We start from the raw sequence: 21,188 nt of genomic DNA, 5'->3' as shown, positions 1-21,188 counted from the left end.
ACCTTCCCCAACCCATGATCTTGGTTTGTTCTGTAGAATACCCTGACCCCCTGACCCTTCCTAACCACTCCCTAATCACAGGGCAGGTGACCACACTATGTTTTTATTTTTAAGTTTTTTTTTTTTAATTTTCTTATTGTCCCATTGTCTCCCTTCTATAAAACTATTCATGATTTTACTTCTTTAAAGGGGCCCAAGAGATGGATTCCGGGCTGTTCTCTTTAACAAGACTTAGGAGGCAGTCGCTGGCCAGCTCTTGGGCACACACCAATAAAAATCAAGCTTGCTTCAAATTTGGCTCAAATTGTGGTAGTGGTCTTATTGTCACTGTTGGGATTAACAGGAACACATGGAATGGCCGGCTAACTGTGTTTGGGTGGCCAGGGGCTTGGACCAAAGAAAAGGCTCCAGTGTTGAAAAATAACGAATGAGAAGGAATCAGCTCAGCGGACACAGGAAGGCCTAGAGGGAAGGAGCGAAGTTGGAGGCAAAAGGAACTATGCAAAATTGAGGAGGGACGAGATGGCATGGTCTTAGCTGACGGGGAGGCTGGTGCCAAAGAAAGGGCCGTGTGTTTATTTTCTTTGTTCCCGTTTTGCACGCATGTGTGTTATATTGTGTTTGCTTATGAACGTGTGCATACACTTTTTTTGTATATGTGTGAATGCACAGGCAAGGGTGGGTGCATGTATATGTGAAGGTTGACTTAAGTATCATGCTGGATTGCTCTTCCACTTCACTTGCTGAGGTGGGGTCTCTCAATCATGCCCAGGGATTGCCGGTATGGCCCATGTCCATAGCCAGCTTGCACTGGGGTTTGGAGGGGGAATTTATCTGACCTCACTGCCCGTACCTGTACAGAATGTGGGATCGGGCAGGAGGGCTCGCAGTGACTCCTCCCTCAGCAGTCTCCAGTCTCAGCAAACAACTTACCGTGGTGACTTGCATTGCTCTCCGCATCATCTCCTTCTGATCCTCTTTGATGTCTTCTCTCAACCCAAAGAAGACGTACACTTCAGCTTCAGGGACCACTTTATTATAAAAATATCTGTCAAGCAAGACCAGAAAGTTGTTTCCCTAACATCGTTATAATAGATGACTTGGATAAAAATATCTAACAATTTAAAATTATATAAGGCACATGGTATACTTCCACCAACTATTGTAGTTCACCCTTAGAAGGCCACAGCAAGAAAAATATGGCTTTTTATCCTAGCATTCTGAGTTCAAGGTCAGCCTGATCAACACATTGACCTCTGGGCCACCAGTGTGGGGGGGTGTAGTTTAAGGCTTCATGACTTAAAAAGGCAGTATCCACTGTGGCAAGGAAGGAGGGTGGAATTCATAGAGACAGGAGCATGTGGCTGTCCAGAAAGCAGAAGTGGGATTTGTCTTTCCAGTTTGTCCAGAGCAATGAGAAAGGTTGGGGGTGAATATGATTAAAAGATATTGTAGACATGGTATGCACATGTATGATTTTCAAAGAATTAATTGAAATACCATCTTAGAGATTAGCTTAGAGATGAGCTAATAAGTGAAACCTTATTAGTCTGCATACCCTAAATTGTGCTGTGTGGTGATTTGATTGGACTTGTCCCCATGATCTCATAGAGAATGGCACTATTAGGAGGTGTAGCTTTGTTGGAGTGGGTGTGGCCTTGTTGGAGGAAGTGTGGCACTATGGGGTGGGCTTTGAGGTTTCCTATGCTCTGGATACCGCCCAGTGTCTCAGTTGACTTCCTGTTGCCTGCAAGATGTAGGACTCTCAGCTCCAGCACCATGTTGATCTGCATGCCATCATGTTCCCCACACAGATGATAACAGACTGAACCTCTGAAACTGTAAGCCACCACCCCAATTAAATGTTTTCCTTTATAAGAGTTGCTATGGTCACGGTGTCTCTTCCCAGCAACAGAAACCCTAGCTGAGACAGGCAACTGATGAATGCACACACTGAGCTTCAATCTTGAGGCCATTTTTTTCTGCCTTCTAAGATGAGGTCAGGATAGATAAATAGAGCAGTCAGCGTGATGTCTCAGTCCATCCCCAAAGTCATGGAACACAGTAAGTCACAGGTCACTTTAGGACAACTCTGAGAGCAAGAACCAGAACTTAAATGTAGCTAACCTGAGAAAGGCATGTTCTTACCTGGCTTTTACAGTGATTTCAAAGCTCTTAAAGTTCTTATAACCAATGAAGTTACTTTCTGGCTCTATTGAAACAGAGAAACGTGGCAAGACTGGAAACAGAAATGAAGAGATGGTGTTACCATTTGACCTCTAAAACACGGCAGGCAGCCAGACTTTCTAGTTGGACAACAGGTAGCACTAATAAAGCATTGCCACCACCATCATCATCACCATCATCCCCATCATCATCATTATCACCATCATTATCATCCCCATCATCATCATTATCAACAACAACAATGGAATTCCTCTGATAAGCTCTCCCTCTCTCCAAATCAGAGTGAATCCAGGCTTGATGTACCAAATCACTTGGTTTATATTTTGATTATAGTGTGTATTATGGACAACAGATTATTTCCTCTGGTGGAGTGGAAGATACTTAAAAACAGAAGGACTTTCTTTGTTTCTGTCTCTCTGCTTCTCTGTCTCTGGGTCTGTGTCTCTCTTTCTTCCTCTTATCTTTCTTGTAAGTCTTAAACATAGTGTTTATTTAGTGAGTGTTTATTAAATTGAAAATAGGAAAGGAAAGTGAGGGTTTATTTAGCATCTCTCTTTCATTAGTAGATAAAATACATCCAGTATTTAATGTTCTAAGCTCTGGTGCTAGCATGTCTGTGAAGGGTTGTTTTGATTGCTAATTGATCACATAGCACATAGCTACTCAGGTAAACTACTACAAGAAATGGAGAAATAGTCATATTATTATCCAATGATGTGGCCGATTTCAAAATATGAGTATGTTCAATTTCTAAACGAATCTTATCAGACTCTACTCACTTTATCTCTAATAATTTGTTTATCCTAAGACTATAATTCTAGAAAAGACTTTAACAAGCCAAGCACCTTGAGGGATCACAGCTCCCAGCTCTGTCATGAAGGAGGATTGGTTGGCTTCATAAGGTTGATAGCACAATTGAGACTTCAGTGCTAGTCATTCAAAGCACCATTACGGTCTCTCTGCCCTCACCCCTGCCATCATTACTGTCTCTCTGCCCTCACCCCTGCTGACATTCCAAAGGCACTGCAATAACCCTCTTAGTTATGATAATAATATTAAAGTTTACCATATTCTTTAATTTCAAAGTATGCGGTTCCAGTCGTTGAAAAATCCTTCTTATATTTAGCTTTAATTGTCCATACACCATATCTGTGGAAGCAAAATATTTAAAAGCATAGATGTCATTAAATAGTTCTAATTTTGCCATAGGGAATTTAATTAATTCCCATTTAAAGATGTTAGAATACATATAGACATGTGTAGACTAAGTAAATATTTTGTGGGAGATTTTAAAGCAATAAACAGAAATAGTTGAGTATTTTTCTTTTGATAATATAAATTATTTATTAATTATATTATCACATATTGTATTATTTTTCCATGTATTTTATCTTAATAAGTCATTGTGTTTGATTTAAAGGGCTGATAATAACTTCAGAATTTACTTAATCCTTGAGTTTAATGACACTAATATGACATTACAATCTATAATATATTAGAAAATCCATAATGATGTCTCTAGAAACATGTGATGCATAGCCCAAACTTATATGAATGACAAAGTTTATGCCTCACATAAATAATCATTGGAAATGAAGTATGGCTTATCTAAAAAGGAAAATGACTTACTTGGCTAATAACCTCCATCCTAAAATACTTACTGAGTACTAGATTAAGCAATAAAGAAAAAAAATGAAAAACACGAGTCACAGTCTTCACATTATTCCGTGTACGTCTGGTTCCTAGTGTTTCTCTATACTAGCAGGTTGGATGAGACCAAGTCACTTAGCCTCATTTGTGAAATGAAAATATACTGTTGATGTCCGTATTGTGTATATTACCAGCAGCAGCAGCGTCAGTTCAAAGGATATCTATCAGACACCTCTCCTAATGACTGCTGAGACGCAACAAGCAGTCCAGGCAAGGACTTGCCCTCAGGGAGTTCCCAATCAACTGGAAACTACAAGGCCAGAGTGTGGCAGCTAGGAGGTCCTGCCTGTCATCCCAGCACTGGCAGGAGACTGACACAGGAGGATTACCAGGGCTTGGAGGCCAGTCTGGGGTGGAGAATGAATTCCAGGCCAAGCTGAGGAACAGTGAGATCCTGCCTCAAAAACAAGCAAACAGCAAAACTCAAGAAACAAGAAAATAAATAAATAAAGATGTGGAGAAAAGGATCACAAAGAAAATAGGTGGGGAGCTGTGTTAGAGCACACCCAGGAACAGTGTCTTGGCAAAGGCTAACTTTTGCCCTGACGATGAGGTGAAGCTCAGCATGGGAGACAAGGTGAAGCATGCTCAAAGCAGAGGAGACGCGTGCTAAGGTACAGAGGTGTCGAGATAGGAGTCGACAGTCTTCTAGGGATGCGTGACCTGTCTGGAGCAAATGGCACACATCTGAGAGAGGACAGCAGTGACAGCTCAGTCCTGTCCTGTAGAGCACAGGGTATTCTCAAGAGACTACACAACTTAAAAATTATCCGATGTATTGAAACTCCCCAGTTTCAATATCAAAACCTGAGAATAATGCACTACTCTAAACTCCTTTTCAGAGAGCATGGGGAAAAGGACCATAGAATGGTTGGTTGATGTTCAGTAGTAGCTGTTTTAGATGCTCTTGTCTTATACATGCTACACTGCTCTCCCTTGGAAGCAAAGATGGAGTCCCCATCTCTGTAATGCATGTGGTGATATATTGTGTACTCCAATATAATTTGCCTGAAGATCAGAGAACAGAACAAGCCACTAGATTCAACATAGATGCCAGGCAGTGGCGGCACACACCTTTAATCCTAGCACTTGGGAGGCAGAGATCCATCTGGATCTCTGTGAGTTCAAAGCCACCCTGGATTACATGAGATTGATTCAGTCTAGGGGAGAAACAGAGCCAGGCAGTGGTGGCACACACCTTTAATGCCAGTACTTGGGAGTCACTTGCCTTTAATCCCAGCACTTGAGACCTCATGCCTTTGCTACCAGTATTTGGGAAGCACACATACCTTTAATCCCAGCACTAGGAAGGAAGTGATCTGGCTGGGCAGAGACAGGTATATAAGGCGTGAGGAGACAGGAACTAAAGCCCTTTTTGGCTGGACCCATTTCGGCTGGGAGTTCAGAAACATTCAGTTGGAGGATTCATGGAGTTGGCAAGGTGAGAAGTAGCTGTGGCTTGTTCCTTTGTCTCTCTGATCTTTTACCTCATATCTGGCTCCAGGTTTTTATTAAAGACCATTTAGGATTGCGTTACATTGCACTGCTCACTTCCAATGTAATTCAAATATACAGATACGTGGTAGCATTGAATGTGTGTGTGTGTGTGTGTGTGTGTGTGTGTGTGAGAGAGAGAGAGAGAGAGAGAGAGAGAGAGAGAGAGAGAGAGAGAGAGAGAGAGAGAGAGAGATCTGTTTCCCAAGCTGACAATGAATCCCTGGGATCCTCCTGCTCCAGTCTCCTGAGTATCTGGGAAGGCGGTGGGCTATGCTGGATCCAGCAGTGAGAATGTTTTTCTTTCCCTAGCAGGAAGCAGCCTCACCAGACTGAAGATTCTCCAAGTTCACATCTGTGGCGCTCTGCCAACACTAGGTGGCTCTGTTTGATTGTGTATCTCCTTCCCCAGAAGTTTCAGATACGCTTTTTAGAGAAAATTTGTTTAATAACAAATATTTTTTACTTACTTAGGATTAGATGGAATCTTGAAGTCAGGAAAAGAGATAATTCCGGTATAATCATTTTCTTCTATAATGTCAACTTCTGATCCTTCGGGATCCTTTGAATAGAAACAGACATCGTACCTTAGTTCACTTTCTGTGGCTATAAAAGAGTATCCGTGACAGGCAGTTTACAAGAGATGGAGATTTATTTACTCTTGTGGCTTTGGAGGCTGTTAAGTCCAAGAGCATGGCAATGGCATTGGGTGGGTAGGGATGTCTGTCCTTCAGCTCACATAAGAAAGTGGACTAGTGAGCAGATTCTGCAAGAGGCGTTTCACCTCCAGTCACTGTCCCAGGGACTCAGTCCCGTGGGAACGCCTGGAATTCATTCACAGGGGTAAGGTCCTCCTGCCCCCCCAATCCCCAACATTGCCACACGGAGAATTAAGCTTTACCACATGCATTTTAGGAAGACACAGTGAAACCTTAGCAGCTTTCAAAGCACAGATACCACAATTACAGTTTCTGACTGCAATATAATCTTTGATCTGCAAAAAATATTTCCCAAACAGGCATCAGCCTTCATGAGGACTAAATTCAATCAAAGATTATGAAAGGTAGCCATGGTTCATGGGTCCCTCCCATTATTTAGACCCTCCCCATCTCTCTTCACTGTCTACACTGTACATTAAGAGAAATGCAAGTCCAGACAGGTCCACACCTGTCACTCCAGTGGGAGGGAAAGGAAGATTGGGAACTCAAGGCCAACCAGGGCTACACAGTGAGACTCCACCTCAAAAAAGGCTTTAATAACATACTGGACGAAAGCAAAACTCCTCATTTGGTGTTTTAAAAAAACTTTTCTTCTGTTAAACTGAAGAACCAGCCTGCCTCTATCTTAGGTTTAAAAGCCATCTTACGTAAAGACAAACCAGGTTCATTCCTGTTTATGATTAAATCTCCGTTTCTCAAGGATCGGGCTGTGCCCCATCTGTAACCTTAACTACAAATGGTTCTATGCTGCCTGCTCCAGGAGTGACAATCATTTCTGTTTCAGAGTTGTTTATAGCCGTCTTGCAGCCCTACCTCTGTTGCCGACAGTTCCATGACCACCTATGACTCCCTTGTTGTGCCCACATTACAACCATGTCTGTTCCAGGAGGTCGTTAGGACTAATGTGCTGTGCTTATGTTCTGCTCCTGTAACCCTGCCTATTTCGCCCACCAAATCCCCCATTTAGAAACCTCCTACCCGCGAGCTATAAAAGCCTTGTCTTCCTCATATCCAGGCAGCCTGGACACATGAATACAAAAGCTTGTATTAATTAATTGCTTTCTTTGATTAATATGGCCATGGTCTTTTCCCTCTGATCTTTGGGATTAACAAACTATTACACACACACACACACACACACACACACACACACACACACACACACTAGCCCTGATACAACCCTTAGAATGGTTACACATATTGAAAGTTCTCATAAATCTTCTCCATAAGTGGCATTGTTTTGGGGTCAGCGACTTTGGACTTTGTTTGAACTAATCATGGAGTTCCTGGTGAGTCTAACTTTAAAACTCAACAAATTGGAAAACTTACAAAGGCCTGTTTGAACAGGAATGATCCTCACAGATTTACAGGTAAGTGTCTTCCTGGGATGAAGCATCATCAGTCATGATGGACCTTTCTCAAATTCTTTGCTCAGGGTGCTTCCTACATCCTGCTTCCTTGTGGCTCTGGGCTCAGCTCTCCACCCCCAGGAAGCTCTTTCACTGATGACTGGCATCCATTTCTTTTGCATGTGCTTCCAGGATTCAGCTTCACCCAAGTTCAAGTACAGCCAAGTAGGATAAAGAATTCATGTCCCTTAACCCCTTATTCTCCAGTAGAAATGAGAACATTAGCGCTGACATCTCTCCCAGGCTTTGTCAGTCAGCCAGTTATTTACTATGCTTGTTTGTGTCTACATTAGTCTCATTGTGCTGGCTAGTTTTATGTCAACTTGACACAAGCTAGAGTCATCAGAGAGGAGGGAGCCTCAACTGAGAAAACACCTCCAGAAGATCTGGCTGTAGGCAAGCCCATAGGGCATTTTCTTAATTAATGATTGATGTGCAAGGGCCCAGCCCATTGTGGGTGGTGCCATCCCTGGGCTGGTGGTTCTGAGTTCTATAAGAAAGCAGGCTGAGCAAGCCATGATGAGCAAGCCAGTAGGCAGCCCGCTCCATGACCTCTGCATCAGCTCCTGCCTCCAGGTTCCTGCTCTGCTTGAGTTTCTGTCCTGATTTCCTTCAGTGATGGACCATGATGTGGAAGTGTAAGCCAAACAAACTCTTTCCTCCTCAAGTTGCTTTGGTCATGGTGTTTCATCACAGCAATAGAAACCCTAACTAAGACATTAATTTTTTCCTGCTTCCATAGATTAACTCATGCTAGTTCCTACAGAGATAGCTTTCATTATTTCAAAGAACCCATGACAGTTCCTTTCATTATGACCTAACTCAAAGGTTTTCCTTACCTTTTCTATTCCAGAGAAGGAATGTATCACCCATCAGGCTCACTCATACTATGTTTTCCTCCAGAATTCTTAAGTCATTAATGCACATTTCAGCATATATTCTAGCACAGTTTTGTTCTCTAATACACACTCCTTTATATGTGCATTCTAAATTTGTTTGAGAATGGGAAAAGGTGCCTATACATTATTTGTAGGACTGTTAACCACTGCTAATAAGTGAGCAGCTGACCAATTGCAGTAATCATTTCCCCACAAAAATGTCTTTGGGAATTTATTATAAATTTGTGATAGGTAAAACCATTGAATTGGTTTCACATCATCTGCTGTATATGATCTGTCAGTTTAGTGGCTGGTAAATGCTGAGCATATAAGTATATTAGTATATTAATATATCACTAAAATCTAAGTTCCTTAAAAATAAGTAAAACCATACAAGTAAAAGTTTTATATATCACAGACAGTCAAGTGATTCTTTCTTAGATTTATTTTATTATTTTTTGTGTATAAATGTTTCTCCTGCATGTCCGTCTGTGTACCATATGTGTGTCTGGTGTCTGAGGGAGTGGTGAGCCTCTGTGTGAGTGCTGGGAATTGAACCTGGGTCCTTTGCAAGAACAAGTGCTCTTAACTAATGAGCTAGCTCTCCAGCCCTGTCAATTACTTCTTGATGGGCATGCTTTTAAAAAGTAAGTAGTACAGAGGATGGATTTCGATGGTTTAGATCAGTATCCTTCCCAGTGTTAAGTTAGCTTGTCTGGGCTTTCTATGTGTCTGCCACACAGATGTAAATCTATAATGCACATTCACGCTAAGCATTTAATAACTGTTTTTATGACATCAAATGATTTAGTGTAGTGTGGGGATGGGATTGTGGAAGGAGATTCCTTAATAAAAATGTTAGTGTTATTTACAGAAATAAAATACTTACTATGAAAGTTAAGACAGTCTCCCTTTTGGCTGGCTTCAAGTCGTCATTCAGCGAATAGACTCTGATTTTCACTGTTAAAACGTGTGACATCATCAGAAACTCCGACAAACAAGCACGTTTCAATATTTCGTTTATTTATTTACTTTATTCTTTCACTTTTTATTTTCAGTCAGAATTTCACTAAAAATTGATTAGCTTGGCCTTGAACTCACCCTGAAGCCTGCTCTGTCTTTGAACTCATAATCCTCCTGCCTCAGCCTCTCATATAGCTGGGATTAGGCCCTATGGTTTTTAAATTTTTCACAACCATCATTAATGAGAGGATTTTCATTTAAAAGGCTATATGCACAATCCATAAATGAAAATATATATTCAAAAGAAAGAGAATCCTCTGAGATTCATTTAAGGAGCTACTTGTATTGAATTTAACATACAGTTCAGTATATATATATATATTTGTAGACAATCTTTGGGAACACATCCATAGTGTAAAATAATCTGTATCTGTACTATTTATCAAGCAGCTACCTTATAGTTAGATGAGAGTATCAGATGTTGTCTTTATCAGAGTTAATGGAAAACTGGAAAATTGGTTCAGACAGTATATATTCTACTTACAAAATCCAACAGGGGTAAAATACTATGACCAAAAGCAACTTGGGTTGGGGGGAGAGTTTATTTCAGCTTACAATCCTCAGGTCACACTCCATCACCGAGCAAAGTCAGGGCAGGAACCTGAAGGCAGGAACTGAAGGGGCCACGGAGGAGCACTGCATACTGGCTTGTTCTTCCTGGCTAGCTAGCTACCCTGCTCTTATAAAATCATGGCCATTTGCCCAGGGGTATCACCTCCCCCATCATGGGAAGGACCCACCTACATCAATAATTGGTACAGTTCTATGAGGGAATTGTATTATTATCTTTTTTTTTTTATCAGATGAGGAATGGGGCTGTGAGAGTCTAATTCACACATGATCACATAGTCAGGAACAGCCCAGGCTTGGATTTGACCCAATTGGTATGGCTCCAGAGACTGCATTCAAACTACTCTAGTTTGCTATCTGCCACCAAAGGAGAAAAAAGAAGTTCTTTCATTTTCCTTTACGACTAGATTAAGTGAAAGCACATTATCTTCTTATCAGTCAAGTCCTAATAGGAAAAAATAAGGCCACTCCCAAGGGAAGCTCTAACAGCCAGGAAGGTCCTGGGCTCGGGGCTCTAGAATTGCTATACAAGTCTGATGACCGGATGTGGTAGGTAGTGTGAATGGTACCCATTTCCCAAAGCATCCTCTAGGATAGGAGGGCAAGGTGAAGTTATACTTGTTTCTAGGTATGATTAAGCTGAAAAAGACCCAATCTGTATGGGTAGAGACTATGGTTTTTCTTTTAAAAAGTCATCATTACCTTTTTTTTTTTTCAGCCTTCAAAAAATTTTAGGTGTGTGGGTGTTTTGCTTGAATGTATGTGTACTGTGTGCATGCTGTGCCTGCAGAGGCCACAAGAGGGCGATGGATCCCTTGGGACTAGAGTTACAGACAGTTGTGAGCCAATGTATGGCTGCCAGTGCTGAACTGTCTCTCAGTCGCCCCCACCCCAGTCATCTTCTCTCCGTCAAGAGCTCATACGATCCTGGTAGTGACATCCTCACTCTTTCTAGGATTTTCCTGCCTGAGACAATTATAGCAGGGTTTCTACTCCACATCACCGTTGACATCACCAACCACCACCAACATTAGCATACTATGTAATGCTTTTCAATGAAGCTCGCTGATCCTGTCTCCCCTTTTCTGTCCTTCCCCGTCAATATTATTAATGAAATCTCATGGCTTCCTCTTTCCACATACACGTCTCTACAGATCATCTCTTTAGAGTCAATGATGGCAAGAAGGAGAGATGAAGGAATTTTATGAGGTAAATCAGGGCTTTCCTCAACCATAGGCTGGGCCCTTCCCTCTGTAACAGGTGGCATTGTTTTAACAGGCACCTTCCTAGACAAACGGCCTTTGAATATTAGTATCCACACACTCCCATGGTGTTCCTTGTGTCTTCTGAGACATCTGGTCTCCTTTTGTTGGGTGTTGTTTCCCAGTTGAGAATTCAGACCTGACTCTGCATTTGTTATGAACATGGCTCTATCATAAATATTTCTCCTTTGTCTAAATTTTATTTGAAATAAAATCTATTTATTTAATGAGTAAGTTCTAACAACATTTTATCTACTTGGATATAACTGATAATGCAGCAGATGTAATTTTGGATTTTTCAATCGATTTAGAAATTTCTTTATAAATTAAAAATCAAATGCTATTTGAAAACTATAAAAGTCATTAGGAACTGAGGGCTGGTTTTGATCTTGTTATTTTTTTTTAAGGGTGGAAATCAGTCTCCACTCAATTCCATGTGTCAAAAAGTCTAAAATACCACGTCAGTTTCCCCACAAAGGAGCGCTCTGCCCGCTACCTGACTGGTCTGGAGTGTAAACAGGTTTGTCTGTGTGGATGAAGAGAAATCCATTGTCATAGGTTATTGGCATTTTTTTCGATTTTGAAAAATGCTTTGACACGACTTCTAGATACACATGTGAGACTGGGTCTTGTTCTCCAGGCAGTTGGCTGGGCTGTATCTGTAAGAACAATAACAGAAGGGTGTAATTCTAAGGTTATAAAGCACACTGCAAAACGCTGCAATCTCATTAGAAACAGGATTCTGCATATTACATCATTAGAAAGTGGTATAGCCTAGCACTCTAGACACTGAAGCAGAAAGACCACAGGTTCAAGGGCACCCTGGGCTGCATAGTGAAACACTGTCTCAAAATAAACCAAGTCAACCAGCAAGTAAACAAAAGCAACAGAATGGCACAAGAGCTAGAAGAGCAAATTAATGTTGCCCAAGCCTTTCATTGTCCCGTCATGATGAAAACTTTGCTGTCAGCAATGGAACATTTTTGTTTGCTATAAGAACTCTGAAAAGGGGCTGGAAAGATAGCTCCATTGGTAAAGTACTTGCCTTGCAAGTACAAGGTCCTGAGTTCAAGAACCCAAAACCCAAGTTACAAATAGGCTGGGTGTTGTGGCCAGTACTTGCAATCCCAGAACCTGGGAAGTGGAGACAGACAGATCCCTGGGGCCTGCCGCCTGGCCAGCCTCTTGTACCCAGTGAATTCCAGGTCAGTGAGAGACCCTGTCATAAGAAATAAGGCAGATGGCAACCAAAGAACCACAGCTGAACTTGTCCTCTGGCCTCCACAAGTAAGTGCATGGTTACCTGTACACACACACACACACACACACACACACAAGCGGTGTGGTGGGGGGAGGCCACAGTCTAAAAGAAAGCAAACAACATCCCCCCCCCCCAGACTCAAAAAGTACACCAATGGGAGAATTACTGAGCAGATCTGCAGTCCAACCAGACAGGGTCTAATGCAGTATCAGGTACCATGGGTGCTGGGATCTCTCTTGGGGATTTGTGGGAGCAGCAGCAGGGTGTCTGTATCGGCAAAGCTCCTCCCAGTAGAGCGGACCCTGAGGAGCCGGGCAGTATCAGGACTAATCTGGGCTCTGGCACGCTGTAGAATACCTCTAGTGTTGAGATGTGGTCTGAGCCTTAGACAAGAGTGAGACTTACTGGTTCTGCAGAACAGTGACAAAGTGCTGGTGTGTTTGCCGACGGAGAGATCACAATGGCCCTTTCTAGTACTCAGAGACCTCCTCTCATTGTTGTACTCCTGCCTACCCTAAAACCACACCTCTGGTTGGGGGCAAATGATACAAGGATCAACTCAGGAAACCTAACAACACAAAGGTCCAGCCGTTACGAGAGGAGACCAAGTTAAACTGTCAAAGAAGCACAACCAACAACACAGAGAAAGAGTCCACCCTGGAGGGTGACGGCATAGACATCCTGCACCCGCGTGGACCACAGCGAATACTCTGCGCCCCTGAACATGGGCATGACCACATAAATACATTCTGTACCTGAACACACACATGTGGTTTTATCCAGATAGTCTAGACTTGTACTGAGACAAGTGACCACATAGGGACAGATGTTACTTAGTAGCTACATTTAATTTCATAGACCACTTTATATTGCATTGTTCTCCCAAAGTGCACAGGCACTTTCCATGCCTTGGCCTTCTGGTGATTCAGTTGCTTCAGGGTGAGTGGTTACATTTCTTTTGACTCTTTTTTGTTTCTATTCCACCTTTCACTGGAACAACTTCATTTCCTCTCTTCTTTATTGGTCCCATTTAGCTTTCTCCCCATTTTTCTTTATTGTTTTAATGCTAATAGCTAATTTTACTTCAATTACTTAACTTCCTATTTCCTTTCATTCCCACTCTTAATAGCTAACACCTAAGTCACACTGTGCTGTCTTTGATCCTTTATTGTCCTGAAGTTATTGGAATTGGAAGGGTGATTGTTTTTAATTCATTCTTATTGTATTTTCATAGCAGGCCTACTTATCAGTTGTGGTTACTTCTGCAGTTAGAAGTCTACTCTTGGAGTAATAATAGAGATTGTGCCTGGTCCCCTGAGTGTGTGGGCTGAGAGTGTAGCCCCTGAGTCTAGAGTTGGAAGAACGACAACTAACCCTACTACACCTTAGTACCACTTGAACAGGGGAAATATTTTAACTGGAAAAAAAAATACAGGTGATTAAAAAACAAACAAACAAAAAACAACCAATGACCTAATCCCAGATGCTCAAATCCAATTGAAGTAACAATAGAAACATAAAAAAATCACAACATGACTCCTCCCAAAATTACCAAGCCACAATAATAAGTTCCAATGAATGTGAATTAAATGAAATCCCAAAGAATTTAAAATAATAATTATAAGAATATTCAATGAACTCAAAGAGCACATGAATAAATTCCTGAATGAATTAAAAGAGAATAAAAAAATCTGAATGAAATGAGGATACCAATAGAAAATGTGAAAGGGAATTCAATAAAAATAGTAAAAAAGTGCCGGGCGGTGGTGGCGCACGCCTTTAATCCCAGCACTCGGGAGGCAGAGCCAGGCGGATCTCTGTGAGTTCGAGGCCAGCCTGGGCTACCAAGTGAGTCCCAGGAAAGGCGCAAAGCTACACAGAGAAACCCTGTCTCGAAAAACCAAAAAAAAAAAAAAAAAAAAAAAATAGTAAAAAAGTCAAATTGAAATTTTAGAAATGAAAACCTTAATAAGATGAATTTAAAAATTCAGAGGAAAGCCCTTCCAATAGAGTGTATCAAGTGAACAACGTGGCCTAAAGGCAATACAGATAACTTAGAGCAGCTAGACGATGTCTGTAATTAAACAACAATAATACGTGAACAGAACATACACCATTAGGGGACACCATGGAAAAAAACTTCTGTAGTTCAGGAGCATAGAAGAGTTCAAGCTAAGGCAGAGAAAAACATATTCAATAAAATCAGGATGGAGCAATTTCCAAATCTAGAGAAAGAGGACCCCCTCTTGATACAGAAGACATTTAATATTCTTAATACAGTAGATCAGAAAAGATCCTCTCCACATCATAATACAGTTAAACACTAAGTACCCAGAACAAGGAAAAAATATTGAAAGCTGCAAGTGAGAAACACAGAATCATTTTTAAAAACAGAACACATCAGAGTAACAGCAAATTTTCAACAGAAACTCCAAATGCCAAGAGAGCATGGAACAAAGTATTTTCAGCTGTTAGAGACAGTTGGCAAACCAGATTACTATATCCAGCAAAGATATCCCTCAAAATTAAAGAGGAAAGAAAGTCTTCTAACAATAAACTTATGGCCACACACCAGCATCACAGATACCACAATGAAGAGAAAGATAAACACATCCATGAAGCCACAGGAAAGAATAAGCCACACTAGAACAATAATACTCAATTAAGGAATAGAAAGCACCAAATACTACAAAAAATAGAATTTAATACACCTTTCAATAATAACTCTGGATGTCAATAGTCTCAATTCTCCAATCAAAAGACACAGTGTAGCAGATTGATCTTAAACATGGAACCTATCTATTTGTTGACTGCAAGAAACACATCTTACTTACAAAGATGAACATCTTAGCATGGAAGGGTTGAAAAAAGAATTCCAGCTGGGTGGTGGTGGTGCAAGCCTTTAATCCCAGCACTTGGGAGGCAGAGGCAGGAGGATCTCTGTGAGTTCAAGGCCAGCCTGGGCTACAAAGCGAGTTCCAGGAAAGGCACCAAAGTTACACAGAGGAAACCCTGTCTTGAAAAAACAAACAAACAAACAAAACAAAAACAAAAAACAAAAAAGAATTCTGAGCTAATGGACTAGTCAACAAGCAAGCATAGCTACTATGACACCTGAAAAAATAAACTTAAAAACTAGTCAAAAAAGATAAGAAGGTCACTTCATATTAATTAAGGCCAAAATCCACTAGGAAGACATTATGATCCCAGATATATGTGCGTTGGACATCAGCACACCCAGACACATAACAACACAACCAAATGAAATGCACAGGCTTACATCAACAGAACAATAGTGATTGTCTAAAACACCATACTCTCACCAGACCACCCCCCCCACACACACACAAACAGTTGGGAAACATCAGGTTTAAATGTTAGTGTAAGTCAAATGGACTTTACAAACATCTGCAGAATATTCTACCCAAATACTGATGAAAACACTTTTTTCTCAGTGACCCACAGGACTTTCTCTAAAATATATCACCTTTTAGGACATAAAGCATGTCTAGCTGAATAAAAGAGTTTAAATGATTTCTTATAATCTATCTGAAGACAACAGACTCAAACTAGAAACCAACAGCTGGAAAGTTATAGGAAGTACAAAGTTATGGAGATTGAACAACACATCCCTGAATAACGAGCAAGTCTGCAGAGATCAGGAGGGACATGAAAAACATCAAGAATCACATAGAAAGAAACATGACAGAATCTGGGGTGGCACAGCCATATCTGATGGAATGGCAGAAGTCATAAAGCCAGCACAGCTGCTTGACAAAGATCCAGCAGAGCTGAGCCACATGGTGGCTGCCATGCCACCATTGGTTTTCATCTCCACCTGTTGCATACTTGGGGCACTTTTAATATTGGTACAATCTGAGGATATTGGATTGATGGAAAATTCCTTATGAATCATTTATGCCTTCTCCCAGGAATGCTGCTTCTAAGCTTCCCCAGGAAAGTCCTGAACATACTATTCCCCCTGCTTTGAGGGAGATATCCTTATCTACTTGAAGGTCTTCCTTATGCCTTGGAGGTTGTGACACATAAAGAAGCCAGAGGTCTCTTTGGGAGGCTATGAGACATTCTTGAAACATCTGTCCCTGTACTTACTCAGGAATAAAATGTTCAAAACAAACTTAAAAAGGTCAACAAAATTTGGTGGGCTAGAGGAGTTGGCCACAGTTCAGATTACAAGCCTCTTCCCACGGTACACTCAGACAATTACGTGGCATACAACTCTGCCCTACACAGAGACATATTGATGAGCAAAGTATGGAGTGGAAAGATGATAAAAGCATGAGATGCTAGGACCTCCCTCTCTTAGAAGTTAGCTCATGTAGAGCCACTATATTGTCATATGACCAAGGAACAACAGAATGCCAGAATTAGACATATAGACAAATTCTATAAAGATATAAATGTGAACATTGATTGTATTATGTCAGAATTTGAATAATAACTACAGCATCTTTGGCCTGAGGATTTTTTCTGGGCACTCTGACCACTAAGAGTTAATAATACACTGCTTGGGATATGGCAAAATGCCCAGGGTGGTTGAAGATTTTGTTTTGGTCTAGTGTCCTTGAAACAACCAAAGCTACCAGCCTGAGAATAAGCTGTCATATGCCTCTAGATTCTCAAAAATTGGGTTATGGGGTTAACGAGTAAGAATGATAACTCTGTTTATTAATGATGTCAAAACTTGAGGGAAAATGATTGGAAATGATATTTCTGTTCCGTCATAGTTTATTAATGATGACTAGAAGATGAGCAAAAGAAAGTGAAACTTGTCCAAAAACAAAAATGATATAATCTATGTTTTGGAACATGAATGTATCCCTGTTTACTAAATTCTGTATAAATAAAGAAACACTCTGACTGCTAGTCAGTCAGGCTGCAAGATTCTTCTGACCATCATGGCCTGGCTCACTTCCTTCCCCCACTGACTCCTTACACCCTCTGCAGGACCCATCCACCGCCAGGGATGGCTCCTGGCACTGGGACACAATGAAAATAGTTTGAGAGGAATTTTATAGCTAAAAATGCCTATTTAGAAAAAAAAAACAGCAATCACAAATAATGATGCATTTCACTGCCTTAAAGAAAATGAACAGGTGAAACCTCAAATAAGCAGATGGAAAGAAATGAACTATGAAGAATCAGTGAAATACTATGTTGTTTCTCTGAAAAGACAAGCGAGACTGGTAAGGAGCAGGTACTGCTTCTGCAAGAGGCCCCATAGACTCCTTATGCCTGTGTCAGGTGACTCACAACCACCTATGACTCCGTCCCCGGGATCTGACGCGTCTTACCTGCATGGGCCCTCATGTCACACTCCCATTTACTTCCAATGACACATTCATATAATTGAAATTAAAATTAATCTTAAAGACAAAACAAGATTCATAAGCTCTTAGCCAAGCTAGCTGAGATAGATGATGACGATCATAGATAGATAGATGATAGATGACAGATAAACTAAAATTAGAGATGAAAAGGCAGACATTATCACAGATTTTTAACAAAACTCAGAGATTTTTAGAATAAGCTTTTAAAACCTGTATTCCAATAAATTTGAAAAGAAGAAACAGGTAAATTTCTTGACACATATGACTTAGCAAAATTAAACGAAGAGAACATGTGCAACTTAAGCCAACCTATAACAAGCCAATGGGATCCAAACAGTAATAAACTTACTAAAATTGCCCAAGCCCAGATATAGTCACTGCTGAATCCTGTGATGCCAAAGTGTTACACACACACACACACACACACAATGCTACTGTTCTGGTTTGCCTTTTAATACAAGACCGGAAATTATTGAAGCTGTTACAAGAAAGTGTAGGAAGACTCTTGAAGAAGTGAGCACAGGCAAGGACCCCCTGAACCAACAGTTCAGGAAATTATAATACCGAGAACTAACAAACATGATTGAAAAAAATTATTTAATTTTTCCTGTACAACAAAGGAAACAAGTGAAAAACGTGGTGTACATAACAGGAGAATTTTTTTTTGCTATTCATTTGATGGAGAATTAAATCTAGAATAAAGAATTCAAGACAACCTAAGCAATAAATTGGCTAATGAAATGATCACACAGTTCATAAGCAACAAAGCACAGATGACTGATGAACATATGAAAATCTGATTACATCCTTAGCCATCTGAAAAGGCCAATGAAACTGATATTCCATCTCATTCCAGTAGGAACAGCTATCATCGAAAATGGTAACAAAAACAAGAAATGCTGGTGAAGATGCAGGGAAACAGAACTTTTATGTATTGCTAGAGAGAATGTAAACTGGTAGCCACTACAAAATCAGTGTGGAAGTTCATAAAAATAGAGCTGCCTCTGGACCAGCTGTAGCATTTGGGTATATACCAGGAGGGATATCAATGTGGTCAGAGATGCTTGCACATTCATCTTTATCATTGCACTATTTACAATACCCAAGCTATGGAGACAGTCTGCTTGTCCATCAACAGGTGAGTGGGTACAGAAAAATGCAGTGTATATGCATGGTGGAGTTTTAGTCAACCACAAAGGACAAAGCTGCTGGGAAATGGATGCAAGTGGAGGTCTCTATAGTAAGGAAAATAAACCAGACTCAGAAAACCAAGAGCGCACATTTTCTCTCATTGTCCACACTTGACATAAGATTGTACACACACACACACACACACACACACACACACACACACACACACACACACACACCATAAAGAACTAGAAGGGAGTCTGTGGGCACTTGCCACAAAGGTTTTCTAGTAAGATCTGAGTTTGCTTTACCCAGCAGGATTGTATTAGAGGATTGTTTGACCACGTGTGTGGTTACTAGGTGTTTGGAAGGGTCTACACTTGGCTGAGCTAGGGGAGGTCTTTTGTTCCATCCCTTGGCATTCCTATAAATAGCCCTTTAGAAGAGACAGGAGGGGCCAGTGTATATTGATCCAGGCCCTCCCAAGGCTATCCTGTGTTTCTATCTGCTTCTTTCCCTTCTATCCTTCTACCTCAATCTCTTATCCCTCTCTCCTCAAGAGTTCCCTGTCATAAAAAAGTGGGAGCCAGTCTCCCACAAATGGCACCAGGAACAGGGACTTGGCAAAAGGAAGGTTAGGGGGCATTATGGGTGTAAGGGGGCATGCCTGATAATGAGTTATAAAGGTGAGGGTATTTTATTCTCAGGAGTGAAAGTTAGGCAGTGGAGTGCTGAAGTTGAAAAGTAAGGCTGCAGTGTATATTTCTCTCTATCTAGGTTTCTTCCCTTTTTTCTTTCTCTTAATTTTTATCTATAAAAATTAGGAAAAATTTGGGGTAAGAAGGAAAAAATATAAGGTAGAAGGTAGAAATATAGTATAAGAAAAAACTTAGGTTAAGATAAGCAACAAAACAGAGGAACTATGTCCTTGATTTCCAACTATGGGGCTATGAGAGCGAACTCCTGGGGAAGAATCAGAGAAAAATCTATCAAAGATGAGAAAAGTGAGCAGAAAAAGATTCCTGTGGAAGCTTTCGGCCTGTAGACAGCTTAATTCTAAGTCCTGAGTGGCAGAGGAAAGAATTTTCCCTGAGACAGATGCAGATGAAATAAAACTTTTCACTATGCTGCCACTATATGAAAATGTTGTACCATCAGAATTTGTTTCTATTTGACCATGAAGCCAAAATTTAGAGAACATAAGTCTTAGGGAAAACTTAGTAATGTCTCTCTCTAAAAAACTAAAAGCTTTTCAGACCTTTGCTTCTCAGCCTTTTTGTTCTCTTTTTGTAGGGGTAAAAATTAAACTCACCTGAACTCTGTCCCAGTTGCCAGCCAGCAGGCAGGGCACCTGGGTAAGGCCCCCTCACCAAGACCCCCCACCAGACCCTGCAATCTACACATCCTGCCCCCATACCCATCCGCCTGAGACCCCAGCCACTTCCTGAGGCATGGAAACCAAACCACCAGTTCTCATTGGACAAAGAGCTCTTATTGGAACAAGAGTAACCTCCTGAGACAGGGAATCTGCCACATCTCATTAGACCAAAAGTGGCTTTCTTAGACGTAGAATCTGCCACCTCTCATTGGACCAAGAGAGGCTTCCTGAAACACAGAATCTGTCTGCTCTGACTGGACCAAGAACCCTGATAAGACCAGGAGTGGCTCTGTGAGTCACAGAATCAACAAGCTTGGGTTGACCCAAGGGCAGCTCCCTGAGACACAGAATCTGCTTGCTCCAATTAGACCAAGAACTAAGTTTAGATTCAGAGGGGCCCCCTGAGACACAGACACAACAAGTACAGAGTGGACCAATAGCAACTCCTCAGACACAGCAACCTCTTATGTCTATTAGAGGAGGAGATGGGCAGCCATCAAGGCAGAAGCACATACAACAACATAAAGAGCAATAAGGCAACACCAGAACCTAGCCCTCCTCCAACAGCAAGACCTGAACACCACAATGTAGAAGAAGCAGAATAAAGCAACCTTAAGAATAGTATCATAAGGATGCTAGAGGCCTTTCAATAAAAAGTGAAAAATGAAATTGAGGAAAAGACAAACAAAAAATTGGAAGAAATCAATAAAGAAATAGAGGAAAAGACAAAATAATGGAAGAAATCAGTAAGTCCCTTAAAGAAAGCTAAGAAAACCATGAAAACGCATTTAAACATGTGAGGGAAACAGTTCAAG

The 21,188-nt window shown here is 41.0% G+C and overlaps 1 protein-coding gene across 1 annotated transcript in view; it reads right to left on the bottom strand.

Annotated features, from left to right (window-relative positions):
• The window catches only part of C5 (complement C5), a 110,478-nt gene that overhangs the window by 84,657 nt on the left and 4,633 nt on the right, over positions 1 to 21,188 (bottom strand). Inside the window, exons 3-8 of the mRNA XM_006988736.4 lie at positions 11,749 to 11,911; positions 9,287 to 9,357; positions 5,862 to 5,953; positions 3,254 to 3,336; positions 2,149 to 2,239; positions 934 to 1,048 (exon numbers count right to left, since the gene is read on the bottom strand). Coding sequence (XP_006988798.1) covers positions 934 to 1,048; positions 2,149 to 2,239; positions 3,254 to 3,336; positions 5,862 to 5,953; positions 9,287 to 9,357; positions 11,749 to 11,911 — 615 coding nt within the window. The remainder of the gene's footprint in view (positions 1 to 933; positions 1,049 to 2,148; positions 2,240 to 3,253; positions 3,337 to 5,861; positions 5,954 to 9,286; positions 9,358 to 11,748; positions 11,912 to 21,188) is intronic.

This window comes from Peromyscus maniculatus, chromosome 4 (genome assembly GCF_049852395.1).
Source record: "Peromyscus maniculatus bairdii isolate BWxNUB_F1_BW_parent chromosome 4, HU_Pman_BW_mat_3.1, whole genome shotgun sequence".
Classification (NCBI taxonomy): Eukaryota; Metazoa; Chordata; class Mammalia; order Rodentia; family Cricetidae; genus Peromyscus; species Peromyscus maniculatus.
This window is presented reverse-complemented; position numbering and strand designations above follow the sequence as displayed.